General features: G+C 34.5%; 2 protein-coding genes and 1 long non-coding RNA gene across 3 annotated transcripts in view; all 3 read right to left on the bottom strand.

The window, feature by feature from the left end:
- LOC133540164 (XK-related protein 8-like) overlaps nt 1–10,616 on the bottom strand; it is a 17,383-nt gene extending 6,767 nt beyond the window's left edge. Inside the window, exon 1 of the mRNA XM_061882713.1 lies at nt 10,063–10,616. Within this exon, the coding sequence (XP_061738697.1) occupies nt 10,063–10,358 (296 nt within the window). The 5' untranslated portion in view covers nt 10,359–10,616. The remainder of the gene's footprint in view (nt 1–10,062) is intronic.
- LOC133539505 (uncharacterized) overlaps nt 1–27,500 on the bottom strand; it is an 81,128-nt gene that overhangs the window by 47,605 nt on the left and 6,023 nt on the right. The window lies entirely within an intron of this gene.
- LOC133540163 (XK-related protein 8-like) lies at nt 16,117–24,239 on the bottom strand. Its single transcript, XM_061882712.1, has 2 exons — nt 23,433–24,239; nt 16,117–22,264 (listed from the first exon to the last, which is right to left on the bottom strand). Exons 1-2 carry the CDS (start codon nt 23,734–23,736, stop codon nt 21,546–21,548), a joined length of 1,023 nt encoding a protein of 340 aa, XP_061738696.1. The 5' UTR covers nt 23,737–24,239; the 3' UTR covers nt 16,117–21,545.

The following is a 27,500-nucleotide window of genomic DNA, read 5'->3' as shown; positions in this document are numbered from 1 at the left end:
CTGCTATTTGTTAAGTAGGTTTGTGTAATTGAATGTTGCTTTGTCTTTTGTTAATTAGTTTTGTGTGATTGTAAGTTGTTTTGTCTTTTGTTGATGCAGTTTATGTAATTGGAGGTTTTGTCTTTTGGTTATTATGTTTGTGTAATTGTAAGTTGTTTTCTTAATTGTTATTTAGGTGTGTGTAATTGTAAGTTGTTTTATTGATTCGATTTGTGTAGTTGTAAAATGTTTAGTTTTTTGGGTGATTACGTTTGTGTAATTGTAATTTGTTTTGCTTTGGGGGTAATTATGTTTGTGTAACTAAGTTGTTCTGCTATTTGTTAAGTAGGTTTGTGTAATTGAATGTTGCTTTGTCTTTTGTTAATTAGTTTTGTGTGATTGTAAGTTTTGTCTTTTGTTGATTCAGTTTATGTAATTGGAGGTTTTGTCTTTTGGTCATTATGTTTGTGTAATTGTAAGTTGTTTTCTTACTTGTTATTTAGGTGTGTGTAATTGTAAGTTGTTTTGTTGATTCGATTTGTGTAGTGGTAAAATGTTTAGTTTTTTGGGTGATTACGTTTGTGTAATTGTAATTTGTTTTGCTTTGGGGGTAATTATGTTTGTGTAACTAAGTTGTTCTGCTATTTGTTAAGTAGGTTTGTGTAATTGAATGTCGCTTTGTCTTTTGTTAATTAGTTTAGTGTAATTGTAAGTTGTTTTATTGATTCGATTTGTGTAGTTGTAAAATGTTTAGTTTTTTGGGTAATTACGTTTGTGTAATTGTAATATGTTTTGTTTTGGGGGTAATTATGTTTGTGTAACTAAGTTGTTCTGCTATTTGTTAAGTAGGTTTGTGTAATTGAATGTTGCTTTGTCTTTTGTTGATTAGTTTTGTGTGATTGTAAGTTGTTTTGTCTTTTGTTGATTCAGTTTATGTAATTGGAGGTTTTTTTCTTTTGGTCATTATGTTTGTGTAATTGTAAGTTGTTTTCTTACTTGTTATTTAGGTGTGTGTAATTGTAAGTTGTTTTGTTGATTCGATTTGTATAGTTGTAAAATGTTTAGTTTTTTGGGTGATTATGTTTGTGTGATTGTAATTTGTTTTGCTTTCTGTTTCTTAGTCAATTACAGTTTGTGTAATTAGAAGTTTTGTCTTTTTTTTAATTAGGTTTGTGTAATTGAAAGTTGTTGTGTCTTTTGTTAATTACGTTTGTGTAATTGTAAGTTATTTTGTCTTTTGTTGATTTTTTTTGTACTGGTAATTTGTGTTATCTTTTATTGATTCGGTTTGTGTTGTTGTAATATGTTTTGTTTTGGGGGTAATTATGTTTGTGTAACTAAGTTCTGCTATTTGTTAAGTAGGTTTGTGTAATTGAGTGTTGCTTTGTCTTTTGTTAATTAGTTTTGTGTGATTGTAAGTTGTTTTGTCTTTTGTTGATGCAGTTTATGTAATTGGAAGTTTTGTCTTTTGGTTATTATGTTTGTGTAATTGTAAGTTGTTTTCTTAATTGTTATTTAGGTGTGTGTAATTGTAAGTTGTTTTATTGATTCGATTTGTGTAGTTGTAAAATGTTTATTTTTTTGGGTGATTACGTTTGTGTAATTGTAATTTGTTTTGCTTTGGGGGTAATTATGTTTGTGTAACTAAGTTGTTCTGCTATTTGTTAAGTAGGTTTGTGTAATTGAATGTTGCTTTGTCTTTTGTTAATTAGTTTTGTGTGATTGTAAGTTTTGTCTTTTGTTGATTCAGTTTATGTAATTGGAGGTTTTGTCTTTTGGTCAGTATGTTTGTGTAATTGTAAGTTGTTTTCTTACTTGTTATTTAGGTGTGTGTAATTGTAAGTTGTTTTGTTGATTCGATTTGTGTAGTTGTAAAATGTTTAGTTTTTTGGGTAATTACGTTTGTGTAATTGTAATTTGTTTTGCTTTGGGGGTAATTATGTTTGTGTAACTAAGTTGTTCTGCTATTTATTAAGTAGGTTTGTGTAATTGAATGTTGCTTTGTCTTTTGTTAATTAGTTTAGTGTAATTGTAAGTTGTTTTATTGATTCGATTTGTGTAGTTGTAAAATGTTTAGTTTTTTGGGTAATTACGTTTGTGTAATTGTAATATGTTTTGTTTTGGGGGTAATTATGTTTGTGTAACTAAGTTGTTCTGCTATTTGTTAAGTAGGTTTGTGTAATTGAATGTTGCTTTGTCTTTTGTTAATTAGTTTTGTGTGATTGTAAGTTGTTTTGTCTTTTGTTGATTCAGTTTATGTAATTGGAGGTTTTTTTCTTTTGGTCATTATGTTTGTGTAATTGTAAGCTGTTTTCTTACTTGCTATTTAGGTGTGTGTAATTGTAAGTTGTTTTATTGATTCGATTTGTGTAGTTGTAAAATGTTTAGTTTTTGGGGTAATTATGTTTGTGTGATTGTAATTTGTTTTGCTTTCTGTTTCTTAGTCAATTACAGTTTGTGTAATTGGAAGTTTAGTCTTTTTTTAATTAGGTTTGTGTAATTGAAAGTTGTTGTGTCTTTTGTTAATTACGTTTGTGTAATTGTAAGTTATTTTGTTTTTTGTTGATTTTTTTTTGTACTGGTAATTTGTGTTATCTTTTATTGATTCGGTTTGTGTTGTTGTAATATGTTTTGTTTTGGGGGTAATTATGTTTGTGTAACTGTAAGTTGTTCTGCTATTTGTTAAGTAGGTTTGTGTAATTGAATGTTGCTTTGTCTTTTGTTAATTATTTTTGTGTGATTGTAAGTTGTTTGGTCTTTTGTTGATTCAGTTTTTATGTAATTGTAAGTTTTGTCTTTTGGTCATTATGTTTGTGTAATTGTAAGTTGTTTTCTTACTTGTTATTTAGGTGTGTGTAATTGTAAGTTGTTTTGTTGATTCGGTTTGTGTAGTTGTAAAATGTTTAGTTTTTGGGGTAATTACATTTGTGTAATTGTAATTTGTTTTGCTTTGGGGGTAATTATGTTTGTGTAACTAAGTTGTTCTGCTATTTGTTAAGTAAGTTTGTGTAATTGAATGTTGCTTTGTCTTTTGTTAATTAGTTTTGTGTGATTGTAAGTTGTTTTGTCTTTTTTTGATTCAGTTTATGTAATTGGAGGTTTTGTCTTTTGGTCATTATGTTTGTGTAATTGTAAGTTGTTTTCTTACTTGTTATTTAGGTGTGTGTAATTGTAAGTTGTTTTATTGATTCGATTTGTATAGTTGTAAAATGTTTAGTTTTTTGGGTGATTATGTTTGTGTGATTGTAATTTGTTTTGCTTTCTGTTTCTTAGTCAATTACAGTTTGTGTAATTGGAAGTTTTGTCTTTTTTTAATTAGGTTTGTGTAATTGAAAGTTGTTGTGTCTTTTGTTAATTACGTTTGTGTAATTGTAAGTTATTTTGTTTTTTGTTGATTTTTTTTTGTACTGGTAATTTGTGTTATCTTTTATTGATTCGGTTTGTGTTGTTGTAATATGTTTTGTTTTGGGGGTAATTATGTTTGTGTAACTGTAAGTTGTTCTGCTATTTGTTAAGTAGGTTTGTGTAATTGAATGTTGCTTTGTCTTTTGTTAATTAGTTTTGTGTGATTGTAAGTTGTTTTGTCTTTTGATTCAGTTTTTGTAATTGGAGGTTTTGTCTTTTGGTTATTATGTTTGTGTAGTTGTAAGTTGTTTTCTTACTTGTTATTTAGGTGTGTGTAATTGTAAGTTGTTTTGTTGATTCGGTTTGTGTAGTTGTAAAATGTTTAGTTTTTTGGGTGATTACGTTTGTGTAATTGTAATTTGTTTTGCTTTGGGGGTAATTATGTTTGTGTAACTAAGTTGTTCTGCTATTTGTTAAGTAGGTTTGTGTAATTGAATGTTCCTTTGTCTTTTGTTAATTAGTTTTGTGTGATTGTAAGTTTTGTCTTTTGTTGATTCAGTTTATGTAATTGGAGGTTTTGTCTTTTGGTCATTATGTTTGTGTAATTGTAAGTTGTTTTCTTACTTGTTATTTAGGTGTGTGTAATTGTAAGTTGTTTTGTTGATTCGATTTGTGTAGTGGTAAAATGTTTAGTTTTTGGGGTAATTACGTTTGTGTGATTGTAATTTGTTTTGCTTTCTGTTTCTTAGTCAATTACAGTTTGTGTAATTAGAAGTTTTGTCTTTTTTTAATTAGGTTTGTGTAATTGAAAGTTGTTGTGTCTTTTGTTAATTACGTTTGTGTAATTGTAAGTTATTTTGTTTTTTGTTGATTTTTTTTTGTACTGGTAATTTGTGTTATCTTTTATTGATTCGGTTTGTGTTGTTGTAATGTTTTGTTTTGGGGGTAATTATGTTTGTGTAACTGTAAGTTGTTCTGCTATTTGTTAAGTAGGTTTGTGTAATTGAATGTTGCTTTGTCTTTTGTTAATTAGTTTTGTGTGATTGTAAGTTGTTTTGTCTTTTGTTGATTCAGTTTATGTAATTGGAGGTTTTGTCTTTTGGTCATTATGTTTGTGTAATTGTAAGTTGTTTTCTTACTTGTTATTTAGGTGTGTGTAATTGTAAGTTGTTTTAGTGATTCGGTTTGTGTAGTTGTAAAATGTTTAGTTTTTTGGGTAATTACATTTGTGTAATTGTAATTTGTTTTGCTTTGGGGGTAATTATGTTTGTGTAACTAAGTTGTTCTGCTATTTGTTAAGTAGGTTTGTGTAATTGAATGTTGCTTTGTCTTTTGTTAATTAGTTTTGTGTGATTGTAAGTTGTTTTGTCTTTTTTTGATTCAGTTTATGTAATTGGAGGTTTTGTCTTTTGGTCATTATGTTTGTGTAATTGTAAGTTGTTTTCTTACTTGTTATTTAGGTGTGTGTAATTGTTAGTTGTTTTATTGATTCGATTTGTGTAGTTGTAAAATGTTTAGTTTTTTGGGTAATCACGTTTGTGTAATTGTAATATGTTTTGTTTTGGGGGTAATTATGTTTGTGTAACTGTAAGTTGTTCTGCTATTTGTTAAGTAAGTTTGTGTAATTGAATGTTGCTTTGTCTTTTGTTAATTAGTTTTGTGTGATTGTAAGTTGTTTTGTCTTTTGTTGATTCAGTTTATGTAATTGGAGGTTTTGTCTTTTGGTCATTATGTTTGTGTAATTGTAAGTTGTTTTCTTACTTGTTATTTAGGTGTGTGTAATTGTAAGTTGTTATGTTGATTCGATTTGTGTAGTTGTAAAATGTTTAGTTTTTTGGGTGATTATGTTTGTGTGATTGTAATTTGTTTTGCTTTCTGTTTCTTAGTCAATTAGTTTGTGTAATTAGAAGTTTTGTCTTTTTTTTAATTAGGTTTGTGTAATTGAAAGTTGTTGTGTCTTTTGTTAATTACGTTTGTGTAATTGTAAGTTATTTTGTCTTTTGTTTATTTTTTTTGTACTGGTAATTTGTGTTATCTTTTATTGATTCGGTTTGTGTTGTTGTAATATGTTTTGTTTTGGGGGTAATTATGTTTGTGTAACTAAGTTGTTCTGCTATTTGTTAAGTAGGTTTGTGTAATTGAATGTTGCTTTGTCTTTTGTTAATTAGTTTTGTGTGATTGTAAGTTTTGTCTTTTGTTGATTCAGTTTATGTAATTGGAGGTTTTGTCTTTTGGTCAGTATTTTTGTGTAATTGTAAGTTGTTTTCTTACTTGTTATTTAGGTGTGTGTAATTGTAAGTTGTTTTGTTGATTCGATTTGTGTAGTTGTAAAATGTTTAGTTTTTGGGGTAATTACGTTTGTGTGATTGTAATTTGTTTTGCTTTCTGTTTCTTTGTCAATTACAGTTTGTGTAATTGGAAGTTTTGTCTTTTTTTAATTAGGTTTGTGTAATTGAAAGTTGTTGTGTCTTTTTTCAATTACGTTTGTGTAATTGTAAGTTATTTTGTTTTTTGTTGATTTTTTTTTGTACTGGTAATTTGTGTTATCTTTTATTGATTCGGTTTGTGTTGTTGTAATGTTTTGTTTTGGGGGTAATTATGTTTGTGTAACTGTAAGTTGTTCTGCTATTTGTTAAGTAGGTTTGTGTAATTGAATGTTGCTTTGTCTTTTGTTAATTATTTTTGTGTGATTGTAAGTTGTTTGGTCTTTTGTTGATTCAGTTTTTATGTAATTGTAAGTTTTGTCTTTTGGTCATTATGTTTGTGTAATTGTAAGTTGTTTTCTTACTTGTTATTTAGGTGTGTGTAATTGTAAGTTGTTTTGTTGATTCGGTTTGTGTAGTTGTAAAATGTTTAGTTTTTGGGGTAATTACATTTGTGTAATTGTAATTTGTTTTGCTTTGGGGGTAATTATGTTTGTGTAACTAAGTTGTTCTGCTATTTGTTAAGTAAGTTTGTGTAATTGAATGTTGCTTTGTCTTTTGTTAATTAGTTTTGTGTGATTGTAAGTTGTTTTGTCTTTTTTTGATTCAGTTTATGTAATTGGAGGTTTTGTCTTTTGGTCATTATGTTTGTGTAATTGTAAGTTGTTTTCTTACTTGTTATTTAGGTGTGTGTAATTGTAAGTTGTTTTATTGATTCGATTTGTATAGTTGTAAAATGTTTAGTTTTTTGGGTGATTATGTTTGTGTGATTGTAATTTGTTTTGCTTTCTGTTTCTTAGTCAATTACAGTTTGTGTAATTGGAAGTTTTGTCTTTTTTTAATTAGGTTTGTGTAATTGAAAGTTGTTGTGTCTTTTGTTAATTACGTTTGTGTAATTGTAAGTTATTTTGTTTTTTGTTGATTTTTTTTTGTACTGGTAATTTGTGTTATCTTTTATTGATTCGGTTTGTGTTGTTGTAATATGTTTTGTTTTGGGGGTAATTATGTTTGTGTAACTGTAAGTTGTTCTGCTATTTGTTAAGTAGGTTTGTGTAATTGAATGTTGCTTTGTCTTTTGTTAATTAGTTTTGTGTGATTGTAAGTTGTTTTGTCTTTTGATTCAGTTTTTGTAATTGGAGGTTTTGTCTTTTGGTTATTATGTTTGTGTAGTTGTAAGTTGTTTTCTTACTTGTTATTTAGGTGTGTGTAATTGTAAGTTGTTTTGTTGATTCGGTTTGTGTAGTTGTAAAATGTTTAGTTTTTTGGGTGATTACGTTTGTGTAATTGTAATTTGTTTTGCTTTGGGGGTAATTATGTTTGTGTAACTAAGTTGTTCTGCTATTTGTTAAGTAGGTTTGTGTAATTGAATGTTCCTTTGTCTTTTGTTAATTAGTTTTGTGTGATTGTAAGTTTTGTCTTTTGTTGATTCAGTTTATGTAATTGGAGGTTTTGTCTTTTGGTCATTATGTTTGTGTAATTGTAAGTTGTTTTCTTACTTGTTATTTAGGTGTGTGTAATTGTAAGTTGTTTTGTTGATTCGATTTGTGTAGTGGTAAAATGTTTAGTTTTTGGGGTAATTACGTTTGTGTGATTGTAATTTGTTTTGCTTTCTGTTTCTTAGTCAATTACAGTTTGTGTAATTAGAAGTTTTGTCTTTTTTTAATTAGGTTTGTGTAATTGAAAGTTGTTGTGTCTTTTGTTAATTACGTTTGTGTAATTGTAAGTTATTTTGTTTTTTGTTGATTTTTTTTTGTACTGGTAATTTGTGTTATCTTTTATTGATTCGGTTTGTGTTGTTGTAATGTTTTGTTTTGGGGGTAATTATGTTTGTGTAACTGTAAGTTGTTCTGCTATTTGTTAAGTAGGTTTGTGTAATTGAATGTTGCTTTGTCTTTTGTTAATTAGTTTTGTGTGATTGTAAGTTGTTTTGTCTTTTGTTGATTCAGTTTATGTAATTGGAGGTTTTGTCTTTTGGTCATTATGTTTGTGTAATTGTAAGTTGTTTTCTTACTTGTTATTTAGGTGTGTGTAATTGTAAGTTGTTTTAGTGATTCGGTTTGTGTAGTTGTAAAATGTTTAGTTTTTTGGGTAATTACATTTGTGTAATTGTAATTTGTTTTGCTTTGGGGGTAATTATGTTTGTGTAACTAAGTTGTTCTGCTATTTGTTAAGTAGGTTTGTGTAATTGAATGTTGCTTTGTCTTTTGTTAATTAGTTTTGTGTGATTGTAAGTTGTTTTGTCTTTTTTTGATTCAGTTTATGTAATTGGAGGTTTTGTCTTTTGGTCATTATGTTTGTGTAATTGTAAGTTGTTTTCTTACTTGTTATTTAGGTGTGTGTAATTGTTAGTTGTTTTATTGATTCGATTTGTGTAGTTGTAAAATGTTTAGTTTTTTGGGTAATCACGTTTGTGTAATTGTAATATGTTTTGTTTTGGGGGTAATTATGTTTGTGTAACTGTAAGTTGTTCTGCTATTTGTTAAGTAAGTTTGTGTAATTGAATGTTGCTTTGTCTTTTGTTAATTAGTTTTGTGTGATTGTAAGTTGTTTTGTCTTTTGTTGATTCAGTTTATGTAATTGGAGGTTTTGTCTTTTGGTCATTATGTTTGTGTAATTGTAAGTTGTTTTCTTACTTGTTATTTAGGTGTGTGTAATTGTAAGTTGTTATGTTGATTCGATTTGTGTAGTTGTAAAATGTTTAGTTTTTTGGGTGATTATGTTTGTGTGATTGTAATTTGTTTTGCTTTCTGTTTCTTAGTCAATTAGTTTGTGTAATTAGAAGTTTTGTCTTTTTTTTAATTAGGTTTGTGTAATTGAAAGTTGTTGTGTCTTTTGTTAATTACGTTTGTGTAATTGTAAGTTATTTTGTCTTTTGTTTATTTTTTTTGTACTGGTAATTTGTGTTATCTTTTATTGATTCGGTTTGTGTTGTTGTAATATGTTTTGTTTTGGGGGTAATTATGTTTGTGTAACTAAGTTGTTCTGCTATTTGTTAAGTAGGTTTGTGTAATTGAATGTTGCTTTGTCTTTTGTTAATTAGTTTTGTGTGATTGTAAGTTTTGTCTTTTGTTGATTCAGTTTATGTAATTGGAGGTTTTGTCTTTTGGTCAGTATTTTTGTGTAATTGTAAGTTGTTTTCTTACTTGTTATTTAGGTGTGTGTAATTGTAAGTTGTTTTGTTGATTCGATTTGTGTAGTTGTAAAATGTTTAGTTTTTGGGGTAATTACGTTTGTGTGATTGTAATTTGTTTTGCTTTCTGTTTCTTTGTCAATTACAGTTTGTGTAATTGGAAGTTTTGTCTTTTTTTAATTAGGTTTGTGTAATTGAAAGTTGTTGTGTCTTTTTTCAATTACGTTTGTGTAATTGTAAGTTATTTTGTTTTTTGTTGATTTTTTTTTGTACTGGTAATTTGTGTTATCTTTTATTGATTCGGTTTGTGTTGTTGTAATGTTTTGTTTTGGGGGTAATTATGTTTGTGTAACTGTAAGTTGTTCTGCTATTTGTTAAGTAGGTTTGTGTAATTGAATGTTGCTTTGTCTTTTGTTAATTAGTTTTGTGTGATTGTAAGTTGTTTGGTCTTTTGTTGATTCAGTTTTTATGTAATTGTAAGTTTTGTCTTTTGGTCATTATGTTTGTGTAATTATAAGTTGTTTTCTTACTTGTTATTTAGGTGTGTGTAATTGTAAGTTGTTTTGTTGATTCGGTTTGTGTAGTTGTAAAATGTTTAGTTTTTGGGGTAATTTGGTTTGTTTTGCTTTCTGTTTCTTAGTCAATTACAGTTTGTGTAATTAGAAGTTTTGTCTTTTTTAAATTAGGTTTGTGTAATTGTAAGTTATTTTGTTTTTTGTACTGGTAATTTGTGTTATCCTTTATTGATTCGGTTTGTGCAGTTGTAATATGTTATGTTTTTTGGGTTAATTAATTTTGTGTAACTGTAAGTTTGTGTAATTTGAAGATTTGTCTTTTTTTTAATTCTGCTTGTGTAATTGTAAGTGGTTTTGTCTTTTGGCAATTTGGTGCGTGCAAAATAAGTCTGTGTGCTTTTAGCACGTGAGGATCCTGCCACTGTTGTGAAGTCATAAATGTTTCCCTTTAAAGAACCATCTATAGTCTCTGGTGTAAAAAACCCTTCCACTATGTGGGTCTTTGTGACTTTGTAATGTAATGTGTGTGTGGAGGCGGGGCTTCAAAAAGAGACCCTGCTTCAGACCCCATTCAAGCCTCTTCCGTGTTTTAAGTTGTCTTTTCCTGTAAACCACACGGTTTCCTTGAAGCACAATCTCATATTTCAAAGTCCACTTGGTCTTCCCAAACCTGAAGTACGTCCCCAGCTGGAACACGTGCAGGATCTTGAGTTGCGAGCGACTGATCCGACTCTCCACCAGAGTGGCCCTCTCCAGGGGCTCGTTGGTGTACCACAGCCAGCTGAAGATCTGAACCAGCACGGACGAGCCCAGGAGCAAAAAAAGCAGCACTCCCAGGCACACGTAATCCTCTTCCTGGTAGAAAGTCACGGCAGTTCCCAAGTCCAAGCAAATGTCCGACAACAGGAAGACCAGACCCAAATAAGTCAGGATACAATCCACCCTGGAGTGTTGGAACTGGGACATGGTCGCTCTGGACTGCTACATGCTTGTAAAACCTCTCCACAAACAACTTTGGACACTTTTCAAACTGCATCTAGTAGAACTCCTCCTACAGGAACTTGCCTACTTCTTAAAGGCACACCACTAACTGCAATCCTAAATGTCAACCAAAGGAAGGATTTGTAAAGAAAATGGGGCCAACCAAAACATATTGGAACTGCAGCTGTCTTGTCAGAGCGGCATGACCCCGGCACGCAGAGACGTGTGCACACTAAGAAAAAGTCAATAATTTGCAGAGACCGTGGCAGGAAACTCACCGGTGCATGTAAAGATGCGAGGAAAACAAGGCGCTCGGCAGGAAGTACCACCAAAGTAAGAGCACGCGGACAGGAAATGATACAGAGCGCGGGTTAGTTCAGCAAAGGGTTAGTTTGTTCAAAGGGTTGATATGTCCTTGTGTGGTGTTCGGGTCTGTGGGACCCATTTTCATTTTTTTATTAAAAGAAAAATGATTCTTCTTTTGTGATACTGCACATGCGGTTCCCACACAAGGTTGCAATATTGTTTGTCAACACTGTCTGCTCTCATTTTGTCGCACATTTGACCCTCTGATGACCCGAACACCACACGAGGGTCAAAATCATGTTCATAATCATGTTCAAAATTATGATCATAATCAAGTTCAAAATGATGTCCATATTAATGGACATAATCATGTTCAAAATTATGTTCATAATCATGTTCAAAATTATGTTCATAAAATTCATGATTACGTTCATAATCACGTCAATGATGACCTTCATAAATACGTTCATGATCATGTTCATGATTGCATCCATGATGATGTTTATAATCATGTTCACAAACACGTTCATAATCAAGTTCATGATCATGTTCAAGGCAATGATTATGTTCATAATCACGTTCATAATCATGTTTATAATTATGTTCAAAACCATGTTCAAAATGATCATACCCATGGACATAATCATGTTCAAAATTATGTTTATAATCATGTTCATAACTATGTTCATAATCATTTTCAAAATTATGTTCATAAAGTTCATAATCATGTTCATTATAAAGTTCATGATCACGTCAATGATGGCGTTCATAAAAATGTTCATGATCACGTCCATGATGATGTTCATAATCATGTTCACAAACATATTCACAATCACATTCATAATCCAGTTCATGATCACATTCAAAATCATGTTCATAATCGTGCAAAATTATGTTCAAAATCGTGTTCATAATCAAGTTCAAAGTTATGTTCATACTCATGGACATAATCATGTTACAAAATTATGTTCATAATCATGTTAAAAATGATGTTCAAAATATGTTCATCATCATGTTCAAAATTATGTTTATAATCACGTTCATCAATCAATCAATGTTTATTTATATAGCCCTAAATCACAAATGTCTCAAAGGACTGCACAAATCATTACGACTACAACATCCTCGGAAGAACCCACAAAAGGGCAAGGAAAACTCACACCCAGTGGGCAGGGAGAATTCACATCCAGTGGGACGCCAGTGACAATGCTGACTATGAGAAACCTTGGAGAGGACCTCAGATGTGGGCAACCCCCCCCCCTCTAGGGGACCGAAAGCAATGGATGCCGAGCGGGTCTAACATGATACTGTGAAAGTTCAATCCATAGTGGATCCAACACAGTCGCGAAAGTCCAGTCCAAAGCGGATCCAAGACAGCAGCGAGAGTCCCGTCCACAGGAAACTATCCCAAGCGGAGTCGGATCAGCAGCGTAGAGATGTCCCCAACCAGTCCATCCTGGGTCCCGACTCTGGACAGCCAGTACTTCATCCATGGCCATCGGACCGGACCCCTTAAGCAAGGGAGGGGGGGACAGAGGAGAAAAAGAAAAGAAGCGGCAGATCAACTGGTCTAAAAAGGAGGTCTATTTAAAGGCTAGAGTATACAGATGAGTTTTAAGGTGAGACTTAAATCATTAAGTTCATTAATCACGTCAATGATGATGTTCATAAAATCGTTCAGTATCACAATCACGATCATGTTCATGATGATGTTCGTAATCATGTTCACAAACACGTTCATAATCAAGTTCCTAATCATGTCTTTAATCATGTTCAAAATTATGTTTAAAATCATGTTCATAATCAAGTTCAAAATGATGTTCATTCACCTATCTCACCGACGAACATTATCAAATCATTTATTCAGAAAGTATAAATAATGACAAGTTCTTGATTATGTTCATAATCACATTCATAATTATGTTCATAATCACGTCAATGATGACGTTCATAAAACGTTCATTATCTCGATCATCATGTTCATGATCACGTGCATGATGGTGTTCATAATCATGTTCACAAACACATTCATAAACATGTTTATGATCATGTTCAAGTCCATGATTATGTTCATAATTATGTTCAAATTTATGTTCATAATGGTGTTCATAATCAAGTTCAAAACAATGTTAACTCACCTATTTCACAGATGAACATTATCAAATCATTTATTCAGAAAGTATAAATAATGACAAGTTCATGATTATGTTCATAATCACATTCATAATTATGTTCATAATCACGTCAATGATGACGTTCATAAAACGTTCATTATCTCGATCATCATGTTCATGATCACGTGCATGATGGTGTTCATAATCATGTTCACAAACACATTCATAATCACGTTTATGATCATGTTCAAGTCCATGTTTATGTTCATAATTATGTTCAAAATCATGTTCATAATCGTGTTCATAATCAAGTTCAAAATGATGTTCATTCACCTATCTCACCGACGAACATTATCAAATCATTTATTCAGAAAGTATAAATAATGACAAGTTCATGATTATGTTCATAATCACATTCATAATTATGTTCATAATCACGTCAATGATGACGTTCATAAAACGTTCATTATCTCGATCATCATCATGTTCACAATCACGTCCATGATGGTGTTCATAATCATGTTCACAAACACATTCATAATCACGTTTATGATCATGTTCAAGTCCATGATTATGTTCATAATCAAGTTCAAATTTATGTTCATAATCGTGTTCATAATCAAGTTCAAAACAATGTTAACTCACCTATTTCACCGATGAACATTATCAAATCATTTATTCAGAAAGTATAAATAATGACAAGTTCATGATTATGTTCATAATCACGTCAAGCATGACGTTCATAAAAACGTTCATTATCTCGATCATCATCATGTTCACAATCACGTCCATGATGGTGTTCATAATCATGTTCACAAACACATTCATAATCACGTTTATGATCATGTTCAAGGTAATGATTATGTTCATAATTATGTTCAAAATCAAGTTCAAAACAATGTTAACTCACCTATTTCACCGATGAACATTATCAAATCATTTATTCAGAAAGTATAAATAATGACAAGTTCATGATGATGTTCATAATCACGTCAATGATGACGTTCATAAAACGTTCATTATCTCGATCATCATGTTCATGATCACGTGCATGATGGTGTTCATAATCATGTTCACAAACACATTCATAATCACGTTTATGATCATGTTCAAGTCCATGATTATGTTCAAAATCAAGTTCAAATTTATGTTCATAATCGTGTTCATAATCAAGTTCAAAACAATGTTAACTCACCTATTTCACCGATGAACATTATCAAATCATTTATTCAGAAAGTATAAATAATGACAAGTTCATGACTATGTTCATAATCACATTCATAATTATGTTCATAATCACGTCAATGACGTTCATAAAACGTTCATTATCTCCATCATGTTCATGATCACGTCCATGATGGTGTTCATAATCATGTTCACAAACACATTCATAATCACGTTTATGATCATGTTCAAGTCCATGATTATGTTCAAAATTATGTTCAAAATCATGTTCATAATCGTGTTCATAATCAAGTTCAAAATTATGTTCATTCACCTATCTCACCGACGAACATTATCAAATCATTTATTCAGAAAGTATAAATAATGACAAGTTCATGATTATGTTCATAATCACATTCATAATTATGTTCATAATCACGTCAATGATGACGTTCATAAAAACGTTCATTATCTCGATCATCATCATGTTCACAATCACGTCCATGATGGTGTTCATAATCATGTTCACAAACACATTCATAATCACGTTTATGATCATGTTCAAGTCCATGATTATGTTCATAATCAAGTTCAAATTTATGTTCATAATCGTGTTCGTAATCAAGTTCAAAACAATGTTAACTCACCTATTTCACCGATGAACATTATCAAATCATTTATTCAGAAAGTATAAATAATGACAAGTTCATGATTATGTTCATAATCACGTCAAGCATGACGTTCATAAAAACGTTCATTATCTCGATCATCATGTTCACAATCACGTCCATGATGGTGTTCATAATCATGTTCACAAACACATTCATAATCACGTTTATGATCATGTTCAAGGTAATGATTATGTTCATAATTATGTTCAAAATCATGTTCATAATCGTGTTCATAATCAAGTTCAAAACAATGTTAACTCACCTATTTCACCGATGAACATTATCAAATCATTTATTCAGAAAGTATAAATAATGACAAGTTCATGATGATGTTCATAATCACGTCAATGATGACGTTCATAAAACGTTCATTATCTCGATCATCATGTTCATGATCACGTGCATGATGGTGTTCATAATCATGTTCACAAACACATTCATAATCACGTTTATGATCATGTTCAAGTCCATGATTATGTTCAAAATCAAGTTCAAATTTATGTTCATAATCGTGTTCATAATCAAGTTCAAAACAATGTTAACTCACCTATTTCACCGATGAACATTATCAAATCATTTATTCAGAAAGTATAAATAATGACAAGTTCATGACTATGTTCATAATCACATTCATAATTATGTTCATAATCACGTCAATGACGTTCATAAAACGTTCATTATCTCCATCATGTTCATGATCACGTCCATGATGGTGTTCATAATCATGTTCACAAACACATTCATAATCACGTTTATGATCATGTTCAAGTCCATGATTATGTTCAAAATCATGTTCAAATTTATGTTCATAATCGTGTTCATAATCAAGTTCAAAATGATGTTCATTCACCTATCTCACCGACGAACATTATCAAATCATTTATTCAGAAAGTATAAATAATGACAAGTTCATGATTATGTTCATAATCACATTCATAATTATGTTCATAATCACGTCAATGATGACGTTCATAAAAACGTTCATTATCTCCATCATCATGTTCACAATCACGTCCATGATGGTGTTCATAATCATGTTCACAAACACATTCATAATCACGTTTATGATCATGTTCAAGTCCATGATTATGTTCATAATCAAGTTCAAATTTATGTTCATAATCGTGTTCATAATCAAGTTCAAAACAATGTTAACTCACCTATTTCACCGATGAACATTATCAAATCATTTATTCAGAAAGTATAAATAATGACAAGTTCATGATTATGTTCATAATCACATTCATAATTATGTTCATAATCACGTCAATGATGACGTTCATAAAAACGTTCATTATCTCGATCATTATCATGTTCACAAACACATTCATGATCATGTTCAAGTCCATGATTATGTTCATAAATATGTTCAAAATCTAGTTCAAAATACTCTTGTTCACAATCAAGTTCAAAAGGATGTTCATTCACCTATTTCACTGACGAAAATCATCAAATCATTTATTCAGAAAATATAAATAAGGGAAATGATTTATGACAAATATGTTTAATGAACTGGTTCATTGTGACAGGAATGAAACAACACACTTTATACGCCGACATGTACAAGCAGGATTATCGCAACAATAATAAATGCATAATGTTTGCATCCATTCATGTTTTTCCATTCATGTGAGCATGAAAAATGCTTAGTTTGTGACAAAGAAAAGTAGCTTATGAGAACACATCTTTCTTCTTCACTTCAATACACGAACAGTACAGGACACACCTTCTCCTCACACACTGCCTTGTCTTTGTTCTCATGACTATTTATTTATTGTAGATAGTCACGTCTAAACTATCAATGAACACATGTGGAGTTATGTACCTCTTTTCTTTCTATATTCTATGTCCGTAAACAACAATTTGTTTCATTTTATTATTTCATGGCAGGTAAACAACAACCTGTTTCTTTTCTTTCAATGTTTTAGTTTTTTTATGTCAGGTAAACAACTTGTTTCATTTTATTAAGTATTTTATCATTTTATATCAGGTAAATAAACAAAAACCTGTTTTGTTTTTCTTTCAAAATGTTATTGTTTTGTGTGAGTAAAACAACAAGAGTATTTAACGAGGATGTCGTCGTGGCTTGTGCAGCCCTTTGAGACATTTGTGATTTAGGGCTATATAAATAAACTTTGATTATTTCTATTCGTTTAAGTATTTTATTATTTTATGTCAGGCAAACAACAACTTGTTTCTTTTTATTTTTTGTCAGGTAAACAATTTGTTTCATTTTATTATTTTATGTCAGGTAAACAACAATTTGTTTCATTTTATTATTTTATGTCAGATAAACAAAAATTTGTTTTTATTATTTTATGTCAGGTAAACAACAATTTGTTTTATTTTACTATTTTATCTCAGGTAAACAACAATTTGTTTCATTTTATTATTTTATGTCGGGTAAACAACAATTTGTTTCATTTTATTATTTTATGTCAGGTAAACAACAATTTGTTTCATTTTATTATTTTATGTCAGGTAAACAACAATTTGTTTCATTTTATTATTTTATGTCGGGTAAACAACAATTTGTTTCATTTTATTATTTTATGTCAGGTAAACAACAATTTGTTTCATTTTATTATTTTATGTCGGGTAAACAATTTGTTTCATTTAATTATTTTATGTCAGGTAAACAACTTGTTTCTTTTTACTATTTTATGTATGATAAACAACTAGTTTTTATTATTTTATGTCAGGTAAACAACAATTTGTTTCGTTTTATTATTTTATGTCAGGTAAACAATTTGTTTAATTTTATTATTTTATGTCAGGTAAACAATTTGTTTCATTTTATTTTATGTCAGGTAAACAACAATTTGTTTCATTTTATTATTTTATGTCAGGTAAACAACTTGTTTCTTTTTACTATTTTATGTCAGATAAACAATTTGTTTTTATTATTTTATGTCAGGTAAACAACAATTTGTTTAATTTTATGTCAGGTAAACAACAACTTGTTTCATTTTATTATTTTATGTCAGGTAAACAACTTGTTTCTTTTTACTATTTAATGTATGATAAACAACAATTAGTTTTTATTATTTTATGTCAGGTAAACAACAATTTGTTTAATTTTATTATTTTATGTCAGGTAAACAACAATTTGTTTTATTTTATTATTTTATGTCAGGTAAACAACATTTTGTTTCATTTTATTTTATGTCAGGTAAACAACAATTTGTTTCATTTTATTATTTTATGTCAGGTAAACAACAATTTGTTTTATTTTATTATTTTATGTCAGGTAAACAACAATTTGTTTCATTTTATTATTTTATGTCGGGTAAACAACAATTTGTTTCATTTTATTATTTTATGTCAGGTAAACAACAATTTGTTTCATTTAATTATTTTATGTCAGGTAAACAACAATTTGTTTCATTTAATTATTTTATGTCAGGTAAACAACAATTTGTTTCATTTTATTATTTTATGTCAGGTAAACAATTTGTTTCATTTAATTATTTTATGTCAGGTAAACAACTTGTTTCTTTTTACTATTTTATGTCACATATACAACAATTTGTTTTTATTATTTTATGTCAGGTAAACAACTTGTTTCTTTTTACTATTTTATGTATGATAAACAACAACTAGTTTTTATTATTTTATGTCAGGTAAACAACAATTTGTTTCATTTTATTATTTTATGTCAGGTAAACAACAATTTGTTTTATTTTATTATTTTATGTCAGGTAAACAACAATTTGTTTCATTTTATTTTATGTCAGGTAAACAACAACTTGTTTCTTTTTACTATTTTATGTCAGATAAACAACAATTTGTTTTTATTATTTTATGTCAGGTAAACAACAATTTGTTTTTATTATTTTATGTCAGGTAAACAACAATTTGTTTAATTTTATTATTTTATGTCAGGTAAACAACAACTTGTTTCATTTTATTATTTTATGTCAGGTAAACAACTTGTTTCTTTTTACTATTTAATGTATGATAAACAATTTGTTTTTATTATTTTATGTCAGGTAAACAACTTGTTTCATTTTATTACTTAACTTATAATTTTATATCAGGTAAATAAACAATAACCTGTTTATTTTCTTTCAAAATGTTATTGTTTTGTGTGAGTAAAACAACTAGATCTTATTTAACGAGGACGTCGTTGTGGCTTGTGCAGCCCTTTGAGACACGTGATTTAGGGTCATATAAGTAAACTTTGATTGATTGATTTATTGATGTACTTAACAAAAGAAGGTGAAATAAGTGAAAACATTTTAGTTCCTTCAAAATAGCCACCCTTAGCTCTGATTAATGCTTTGCACACTCTTGGCATTCTCTCCATGGGCTTTAAGCACACCTGTGAAGTGAAAACCATTACAGGTGACTACCTCTTCAAGCTCATGGAGAGAATGCCAAGAGTGCGCGAAAAAGTAATCAAAGCAGTTGGTGGCTATTTTGAAGAAACTGGAATATAAAACATGTTTTCAGTTATTTCACCTTTTTGTTGTTAAGTACATAACACCACTTGTGTTCATTCATAGTTTTGATCTGACTATCTACAATGTAAATAGTCATGAAAATTATTTAAAAAAAGGCATTGAATGAGGAGGTGTGTCCAAACGTTTGGCTTGTACTGTACGTCGCTCTGTAAACCCAGAGATGACACCATATGGTAAATGAATTATCCCAAAATGTGCACTACTGTATGGCTTTGTAAACGTTGATCTACTTTAGGGGTCTCAAACTCAGTTGACTTCAGAACCTCATTTTAACCGCGTGACTCCACGTGTTCACTACTCAGAAAAATGTCAAATTAAACGTAAAAATGATTTCCGCTTGCTTACAGCTAGTTGCTCTTTGTTTGTTTTTTCCGCACTGTTACTCTATTCCAGGGGTCCCCAAACTACGGCCCCCAGCGTCCAAAATCCGGCCCGCGGGTAGGCCTGAATAAGAAAATAAAAAAAGTTTCATTTATTATTATTTTTTTATTTTAATCTGTCCTTTCTAGCCCATCCATCAATCCATTTTCTACCGCTCGTTACTCTCAGGGTCTCGTAGCCGCACAGGCAAAACATATTGTCTAAAAATGCATTTTCCCCATCGACAACATGTCATCACGTGCACGCTCTTTCAGTCAATTAGTGCACGAGGGGGAAAAATGGCAAAATCGTTGGGGCAACGTAATATAGACTCCGAGTGCAGAGTTATTACACATCAGTGGACATGTGACCTGTTTTTGTTTATATATATATACATATATATATAAATTTTATTTTTTTAAATTCTAAAATACAAAGAAAGTATACATTTAGTAAGAAAATGTACAGTGTTTCATTGCTACATATTATTTCCAGGCTTCCGAGTGTGACACCTGTGATCAACATGCATCATCGGCATGTAACGATAGTGTTAAAAACTAATGTTTCCTTTTTACCGTCGATACCGCGCATCCCTAGCCTGAGTTTGAGACCCCTGTTCTACTTCTGAAGACCCTGTAAGAGTGGATATACTGTAAATAGATTGCACAGGTGTACTAATGTTATAACACCAACAGAAATAACGGTTGCCTAACAGAACAGTTACCTGGTATCTCTACGGACTGAGTAATGTAACACCGACGGGAATAACGGTGGACTAAAAGAACAGTTACCTGGTATCTCTACGGACTGAGTAATGTAACACCGACGGGAATAACGGTGGACTAAAAGAACAGTTACCTGGTATCTCTACGGACTGAGTAATGTAACACCAACAGGAATAAAGGTTGGTGAAAAGAACAGTTACCTGGTGTCTCTACGGACTGAGTGATGTAACACCAACAGGAATAACAGTTGCCTAACAGAACAGTTACCTGGTGTCTCTACGGACTGAGTGATGTAACACCAACAGGTAAATTGGTGGACAAACAGAACAGTTACCTAGTGTCTCTACGGACCGGGAAATGTTGCAATACCAACAGGAATATCCATCCATTTTCTACCGCTTGTCCCTTTTGGGGTTCCGCCCGAATGCAGCTGAGGTAGGCTACAGCACCTCCAACAGGAATAATGGTTGCTTAAAAGATCATTTCTCTGGTGTCTCTACGGACTGAGTAGTGTAACACCAACAGAAATAACGGTTGCCTAACAGAACAGTTACCTGGTGTCTCTAAGGACTGAGTAATGTTGTAACACCAACAGGAATAACGGTTGCCTAACAGAACAGTTACCTGGTGTCTCTACGGACTGAGTAATGTAACACCAACAATAATACTGGTGGACTAAAAGAACAGTTACCTGGTGTCTCTACGGACTGAGTAATGTAACACCAACAGGAATAAAGGTTGGTGAAAAGAACAGTTACCTGGTGTCTCTACGGACTGAGTAATGTAACACCAACAGGAATACTGGTGGACTAAAAGAACAGTTACCTGGTGTCTTTACGGACTGAGTAATGTAACACCAACAGGAGTTACTGTTGCCTAAAAGAAGAGTTATTTGGTGTCTCTTCGGACTGAGTAATGTTGTAACACCAACAAAAATATACATCCATTTTCTACCGCTTGTCCCTTTTAGGTTTCCGCCCGAATGCAGCCGAGGTAGGTTCCAGCACCCCCGACAGGAATAATGGTAAAATAACAGTTATCATGGTGTCTCTACGGACTGAGTAATGTAACATTAATGGTGGCCTAAAAGAACAGTAATCTGGTGTCACTGCAGACTGAGTAATGTTGTAACACCAACAGGAATAACGGTGGACTAAAAGAACAGTAATCTGGTGTTTCTAAGGACTGAGTAATGTAACACCAACAGGAATAACAGTGGACTAAAAGAACAATTATCTGGTGTTTCTACGGACTGAGTAATGTAACACCGACGGGAATAACGGTGGACAAAAAGAACAGTAATCTGGTGTTTCTACGGACTGAGTAATGTAACACCAACAGGAATAACGGTGGACTAAAAGAACAGTTATCTGGTGTCTCTACGGACTGAGTAAAAGAGTGCAGCGTTGTGTTGCATCCTCTTGTTGAGCAGCTGGGAGGACAAGGTGCCGTCCTGGATGGGAAAGTCTCGAAAGGACACTTGTGCGTCGGGCAAGTCGTCGGGCAAGTCGTCGGGCAGCCTGCCGGGGGGCCTCCAGAGGGTGGGGTGGAAGCAGCAGTAGTAGACGCACTTAAAGAGCAGTCCTAGCCAGTAGGTGAGCGGTAGCGCGAGAATCAGCGGCAGGGCGTAGGGCTGGGACGTCACATGGTCCCTGTAGCACCACCAGGTGGCCAGCAGGATCCCGCCGTCCGCCGCCATGAAGCCGTGGTAGATGACGCTCCTCCCGCGGGTCCGACCCTCGGCCACGTTGAACCAGCTGAAGTACCAGACCAGCCCCACCGTGGCCCGGTACAGCCACTCGCCGCCGGCGCTGTCCATGAAGTCCGTCCTCTGCCGCCAGGCCCAGAGGACGAAGCCGGACCAGACGAGCAGGAAGTGGGCGGCGGCGCAGCCGGCCGGCAGGACGGAGGCGAAGAGGGCGAGGGCGGCCACGCGGGGGGAAATGAGGAGCAGGTTCCACAGGAAGTAGACCAGGGAGGAGCCCCAGCCCTGCTGGGCCTTGTCCGGCAGGAAGGAGCGCAGGGAGCGGTGGTAGTCCACCACCATCCAGGCCATGGACGTGGTCGACGCCGCGATGCTCACGACTGCAATAACACAAGGTGTTGCATCATCAGTGTGGCAAGCACGAGGAAGGTTACTACTTCCTGTTGGCGGACTAAGTCCACTTCCACAATTACTGGTCCTACAGAAGCAATAACAACTAATATTTACACTTGGGACGTGACCATCAATCAGTATCGGCCATTTGTCAAGAAAAAGGGCCTTTTATCCCCTTTGGGTTGATACTACTTGTAGCGTATTTCCTTGAGTTGCCGCCGGGACGCCAATTAATTTAAAACCTCTTCTCACTCCGGCACTTACCAAAGGCATGCGGTAAATATAGGCCTGCACTAATTATTTTAAAACCTCTTCTTACTCCGGCGCTTACCAAAGGCATGCGGTAAATTTAGGCCTGCGCTTATAAATTTGAGTGTGATGTAAGGATACCTTCATGAAAAGCACATTTAATAAAAATAACGTTATTATGGTCTTACTTTTACTTATAAATGAAGTCCATGTGCAGCTCCTTCTGATCAAAAGCATTGATAACTTGTTTATAGAAGTCTTCCTTATCTTTCTTCAGTTTTAAAAGTCTAAGAGATCTTCCTTTATTACCTCCTGCTTCGACTGAAAGTCCAGTTTAGAAAACTGTTTTATTTTAGATATGTAATCCTCCATGATAAAAGTGCAAGCGAGAGGAAAAAATAAACGATCGCTGCTCATTCTTGCTGCTTGTTGTCACTTCTTCTGCAGCCGAGTAGTCGCAAGAAGGATCACTAGCACTCTCTACCACCAGAAGTCATTTAATGACTCATATTTGACACACGCAGCTATGGTATATTAATAAAACATAGCTGCTTACTGTTCTTTTTAGCAAATTTCAATAGCATGGACCTTAAATCCTACTGAATAGCTCTAAATCTTCCCTTTATGCAATTTCAAGTGATTGAAATCAGCCTCCATTTTGAAAATGATGACAGGTGAAGTGTCACTCGTGACGTGACGAGTTTGACCCTGTGGAAATTCTAGACATGCGCTAATAAAAACAATATTTTGCAAAACGAGTTTGACCCGGCGGCAATTCAAGGAAATACGGTATATTTCTTTTACTTTAGACACACCTATTCATACATTACCAACCAATTCACCGACTATTACTACCAACAGTTTTTTTCTGTTGCTAGGTAGAAAAGTGAAAAGATGGCAACTCACACTGGACGGTCCTGGCCTTGTTGTTGCGCAGCACCACGTAGATCATCAGCGTCAGCTGCGGAGCGCTCTCGCAGAAGGTCTCGATCAGGCGCAGCATGCTGAGGTCGTGGGTCAGGTAGACGGCGTACTCCGAGCCTTCCTCTTTGCGCCACCACACCCTGAAACCTTGCCTGATGGCCGAGATGTGCCTGCCGTGTTGGAGAAGCATCGTTTTACCGGCAGGTGAGCATGTTCGGCAGCACACAATCACTGAGTACTTACAAGCAGACACAGTGTGTGGACAGAAAAGGGAGAACGGATGCATTTTGGCTTAAAAACTAACAATAAAGGGGAAGTTATAACACTGCTTTAAGACATGGGTGTCAAACTCTGGCCCGCCGTGTAATTGAATTTGGCCCTTGAGGCAATATCAATTTAGCATTAGAGCTGGCCCGCCGGCTGTATAACACCGCATTCACCGCTAATACTCATACTTGCCAACCCTCCTAATTTTCCCGGTAGACTCCCGAAGTTCAGTAGCCCTCCCGAAAATCTCCCGGGGCAACCATTCTCCCGAATTTCTAGCAATTTCCACCTGGACAACTATATTGGGGGCGCGCATTTAAGGCACTGCCTTTAGCGTTCTCTACAACCTGTCGTCACGTCCGCTTTCCCTCCATACTAACAGCGTGTCACATAATATTTGTGGCTTTTACACACACACACAAGTGAATGCAAGGCATACTTGGTCAACAGCCATACAGGTCACACTGAGGGTGGCCATATAAACAACTTTAACACTGTTACAAATATGCGCCACACTGTGAACCCACACCAAACATGTAACACCGCATTCACCGCTAATACTCATACTTGCCAACCCTCCTAATTTTCCCGGTAGACTCCCGAAGTTCAGTGCCCCTCCCGAAAATCTCCCGGGGCAACCATTCTCCCGGATTTCTAGCGATTTCCACCCGGACAACTATATTGGGGGCGTGCATTTAAGTGAAGTGAAGTGAAGTGAGTTATATTTATATAGCGCTTTTCTCTAGTGACTCAAAGCGCTTTACATAGTGAAACCCAATATCTAAGTTACATTTAAAGCAGTGTGGGTGGCGCTGGGAGCAGGTGGGTAAAGTGTTCTTGCCCAAGGACACAACGGCAGTGACTGGGATGGCGGAAGCGGGGATCGAACCTGGAGCCCTCAAGTTGCTGGCCACTATACCGCCCCAATATAGGTTGAAAAGGATTTGCAAATCATTGCATTTTACGCGCCAACTTCACTGGTTTTGGGGTTTGTACATCAGACTAAACAGCTCTACCTAGTGGTGAAGTTTGGGAATTACAGTTTTTGCACGCGTTTGACACTAAATTCCATTCATTCAATTTAAGGCACTGCCTTTAGCGTTCTCTACAACCTGTCGTCACGTCCGCTTTTCCTCCATACTAACAGCATGTCACATAATATTTGTGGCTTTTACACACACACACACACACGCACAAGTGAATGCAAGGCATACTTGGTCAACAGCCATACAGGTCACACTGAGGGTGGCCATATAAACAACTTTAACACTGTTACAAATATGTGCCACACTGTGAACCCACACTAAACAAGAATGACAAACACATTTCAGGTGAACATCCGCACCGTAACACAACAGAACAGATACCCAGAACCCCTTGCAGCACTAAGTCTTCCGGGAAACTTCCAGCAAACTGACCAATAATTAACGTTTTATTCATGCATTTTCTCTTGCTACTTCAAGGCTTGAATGTTTGGTTCATTCATTATTGTTATTTTATTTTCAAATTTATTATTCGCCTGTGGAGAAAAATTGATATTTACCTCAGAAGATTGCAAATAGAAAAAAAGGCGTACACTTTTTATTTAAATTTCATTTGATATGCCATTGATATTTTTTATTATTATTATTATTTGGAACTGGATTTTGCACGTCACTAAAGTTATATAAGCCTTGCTTGTTCAATATTTAATGCAAAACTCGTTTGGGTCCCTATTAAAAGGTTCATTTGTTCAACTTCGGCCCTGCGGCTTTGTTCCGTTTAAAATGTTGGCCCACTCTGTATTTGAGTTTGACACCCCTTCTTTAAGACAGAACTAGCTAGCTAGGTAGCTGCAGTGTTTTAGCGACTTCAAAATCCCTAATCCTCGTCTCCATGGCGACAAATAAAGTGAGTTTCTTACAAGCAAGGACGAGGAATAGCTAAACATGCTTGACTACACACCGTAGGATACAGTAGCTCACCGCCGTCACAATGTAAACAAACATAATGATACCAACTACTATGGCGTACATAGTCGATACTACTATGATTACATACTACTATTTATAAAGAAGTTGTGAGAATGTTCGCGACACATCGCCTGCTGCATGCTTCCTCACATCATTAGCTGTCAGTCACAGCAGATGATGGACACTATTGAGTAAATAAAAGCAACATCAGCTAGTTTTTCTCCTCCGCTGTACACTTTTAGTGTGGGGACAAGTGTCTCCAATATTGTCCACACCTGTCTCCATCCAAACACAGCGGTGCGCTCTTAAACGCACGGCGGGAAGCGAGGGGAAAAGACGTTAAACCAAGCGCTTGGCTCCGTTTACTCCGAGTGGAAATCTCCGTAGCAAAGTCCGTGTAGTTTGTCCGCCATAATTATCAAGCCAAACACTGTAGTGTGCATGAGCCTGACTCCGTGTTGCCTAAAATGCATTAATAAATGAAGTCCATCCATCCATCCATCCATCATCTTCCGCTTATCCGAGGTCGGGTCGCGGGGGCTGCAGCCTAAGCAGGGAAGCCCAGACTTCCCTCTCCCCAGCCACTTCGTCCAGCTCTTCCCGGGGGGATCCCGAGGCCTTCCCAGGCCAGCCGGGAGACATAGTCTTCCCAACGTGTCCTGGGTCTTCCCCGTGGCCTCCTACCGGTTGGACGTGCCCTAGGAGGTGTTCGGGTGGCATCCTGACCAGATGCCTGAACCACCTCATCTGGCTCCTCTCCATGTGGAGGAGCAGCGGCTTTACTTTGAGTTCCTCCCGGATGACAGAGCTTCTCACCCTATCTCTAAGGGAGAGACCTAAACTCATTTGGGCCGCTTGTACCCGTGATCTTATCCTTTCGGTCATGACCCAAAGCTCATGACCATAGGTGAGGATGGGAACGTAGATCGATCGGTAAATTGAGAGCTTTGCCTTCCGGCTCAGCTCCTTCTTCCCCACAACGGATCGATACAACGTTCGCATTACTGAAGACGCCGCACCGATCCGCCTGTCGATCTCACCATCCACTCTTCCCTCACTCGTGAACAAGACTCCTAGGTACTAGAACTCCTCCACTTGGGGCAGAGTCTCCTCCCCAACCCGGAGATGGCACTCCACCCTTTTCCGGGCGAGAACCATGGACTTGGAGGTGCTGATTCTCATTCCGGTCGCTTCACACTCGGCTGCGAACCGATCCAGTGAGAGCTGAAGATCCCGGTCAGATGAAGCCATCAGGACCACATCGTCTGCAAAAAGCAGAGACCTAATCCTGCGGTCACCAAACCGGATCCCCTCAACGCCTTGACTGCGCATAGAAATTCTGTCCATAAAAGTTATGAACAGAATGGGTGACAAAGGGCAGCCTTGGCGGAGTCCAACCCTCACTGGAAACGTGTCCGACTTACAATGTGGACCAAGTTCTGACACTGATCATACAGGGAGTGGACCGCCACAATCAGACAGTCTGATACCCCATACTCTCTGAGCACTCCCCACAGGACTTCCCGAAGGACACGGTCCAATGCCTTCTCCAAGTCCACAAAGCACATGTAGACTGGTTGGGCCAACTCCCATGAACCCTCAAGAACCCTGCCCAGAGTAAATTAAGTTTTTCTGTAATTAAAAATTAGACGGTATTATATAACCGTCTTGAATTTTATCGCGAATTATCATTATACTGTTTACAGTTACATTCCCAGTCCATGAACAAGTAAAAAGTCAAGGCTGGTCACGGCATACACGTCAATGTTGGTCGATTTTTGGGGCACTACGGGAAATGACGAGGGCGGTCCCGGCTTTCGGCACAGTTGCT

This window comes from Nerophis ophidion, linkage group LG21, assembly GCF_033978795.1.
Source record: "Nerophis ophidion isolate RoL-2023_Sa linkage group LG21, RoL_Noph_v1.0, whole genome shotgun sequence".
NCBI classification, from domain to species: domain Eukaryota; kingdom Metazoa; phylum Chordata; class Actinopteri; order Syngnathiformes; family Syngnathidae; genus Nerophis; species Nerophis ophidion.
Note: the sequence above shows the minus strand (reverse complement) of the source record. Positions and strands in the feature narration are given on the sequence as shown.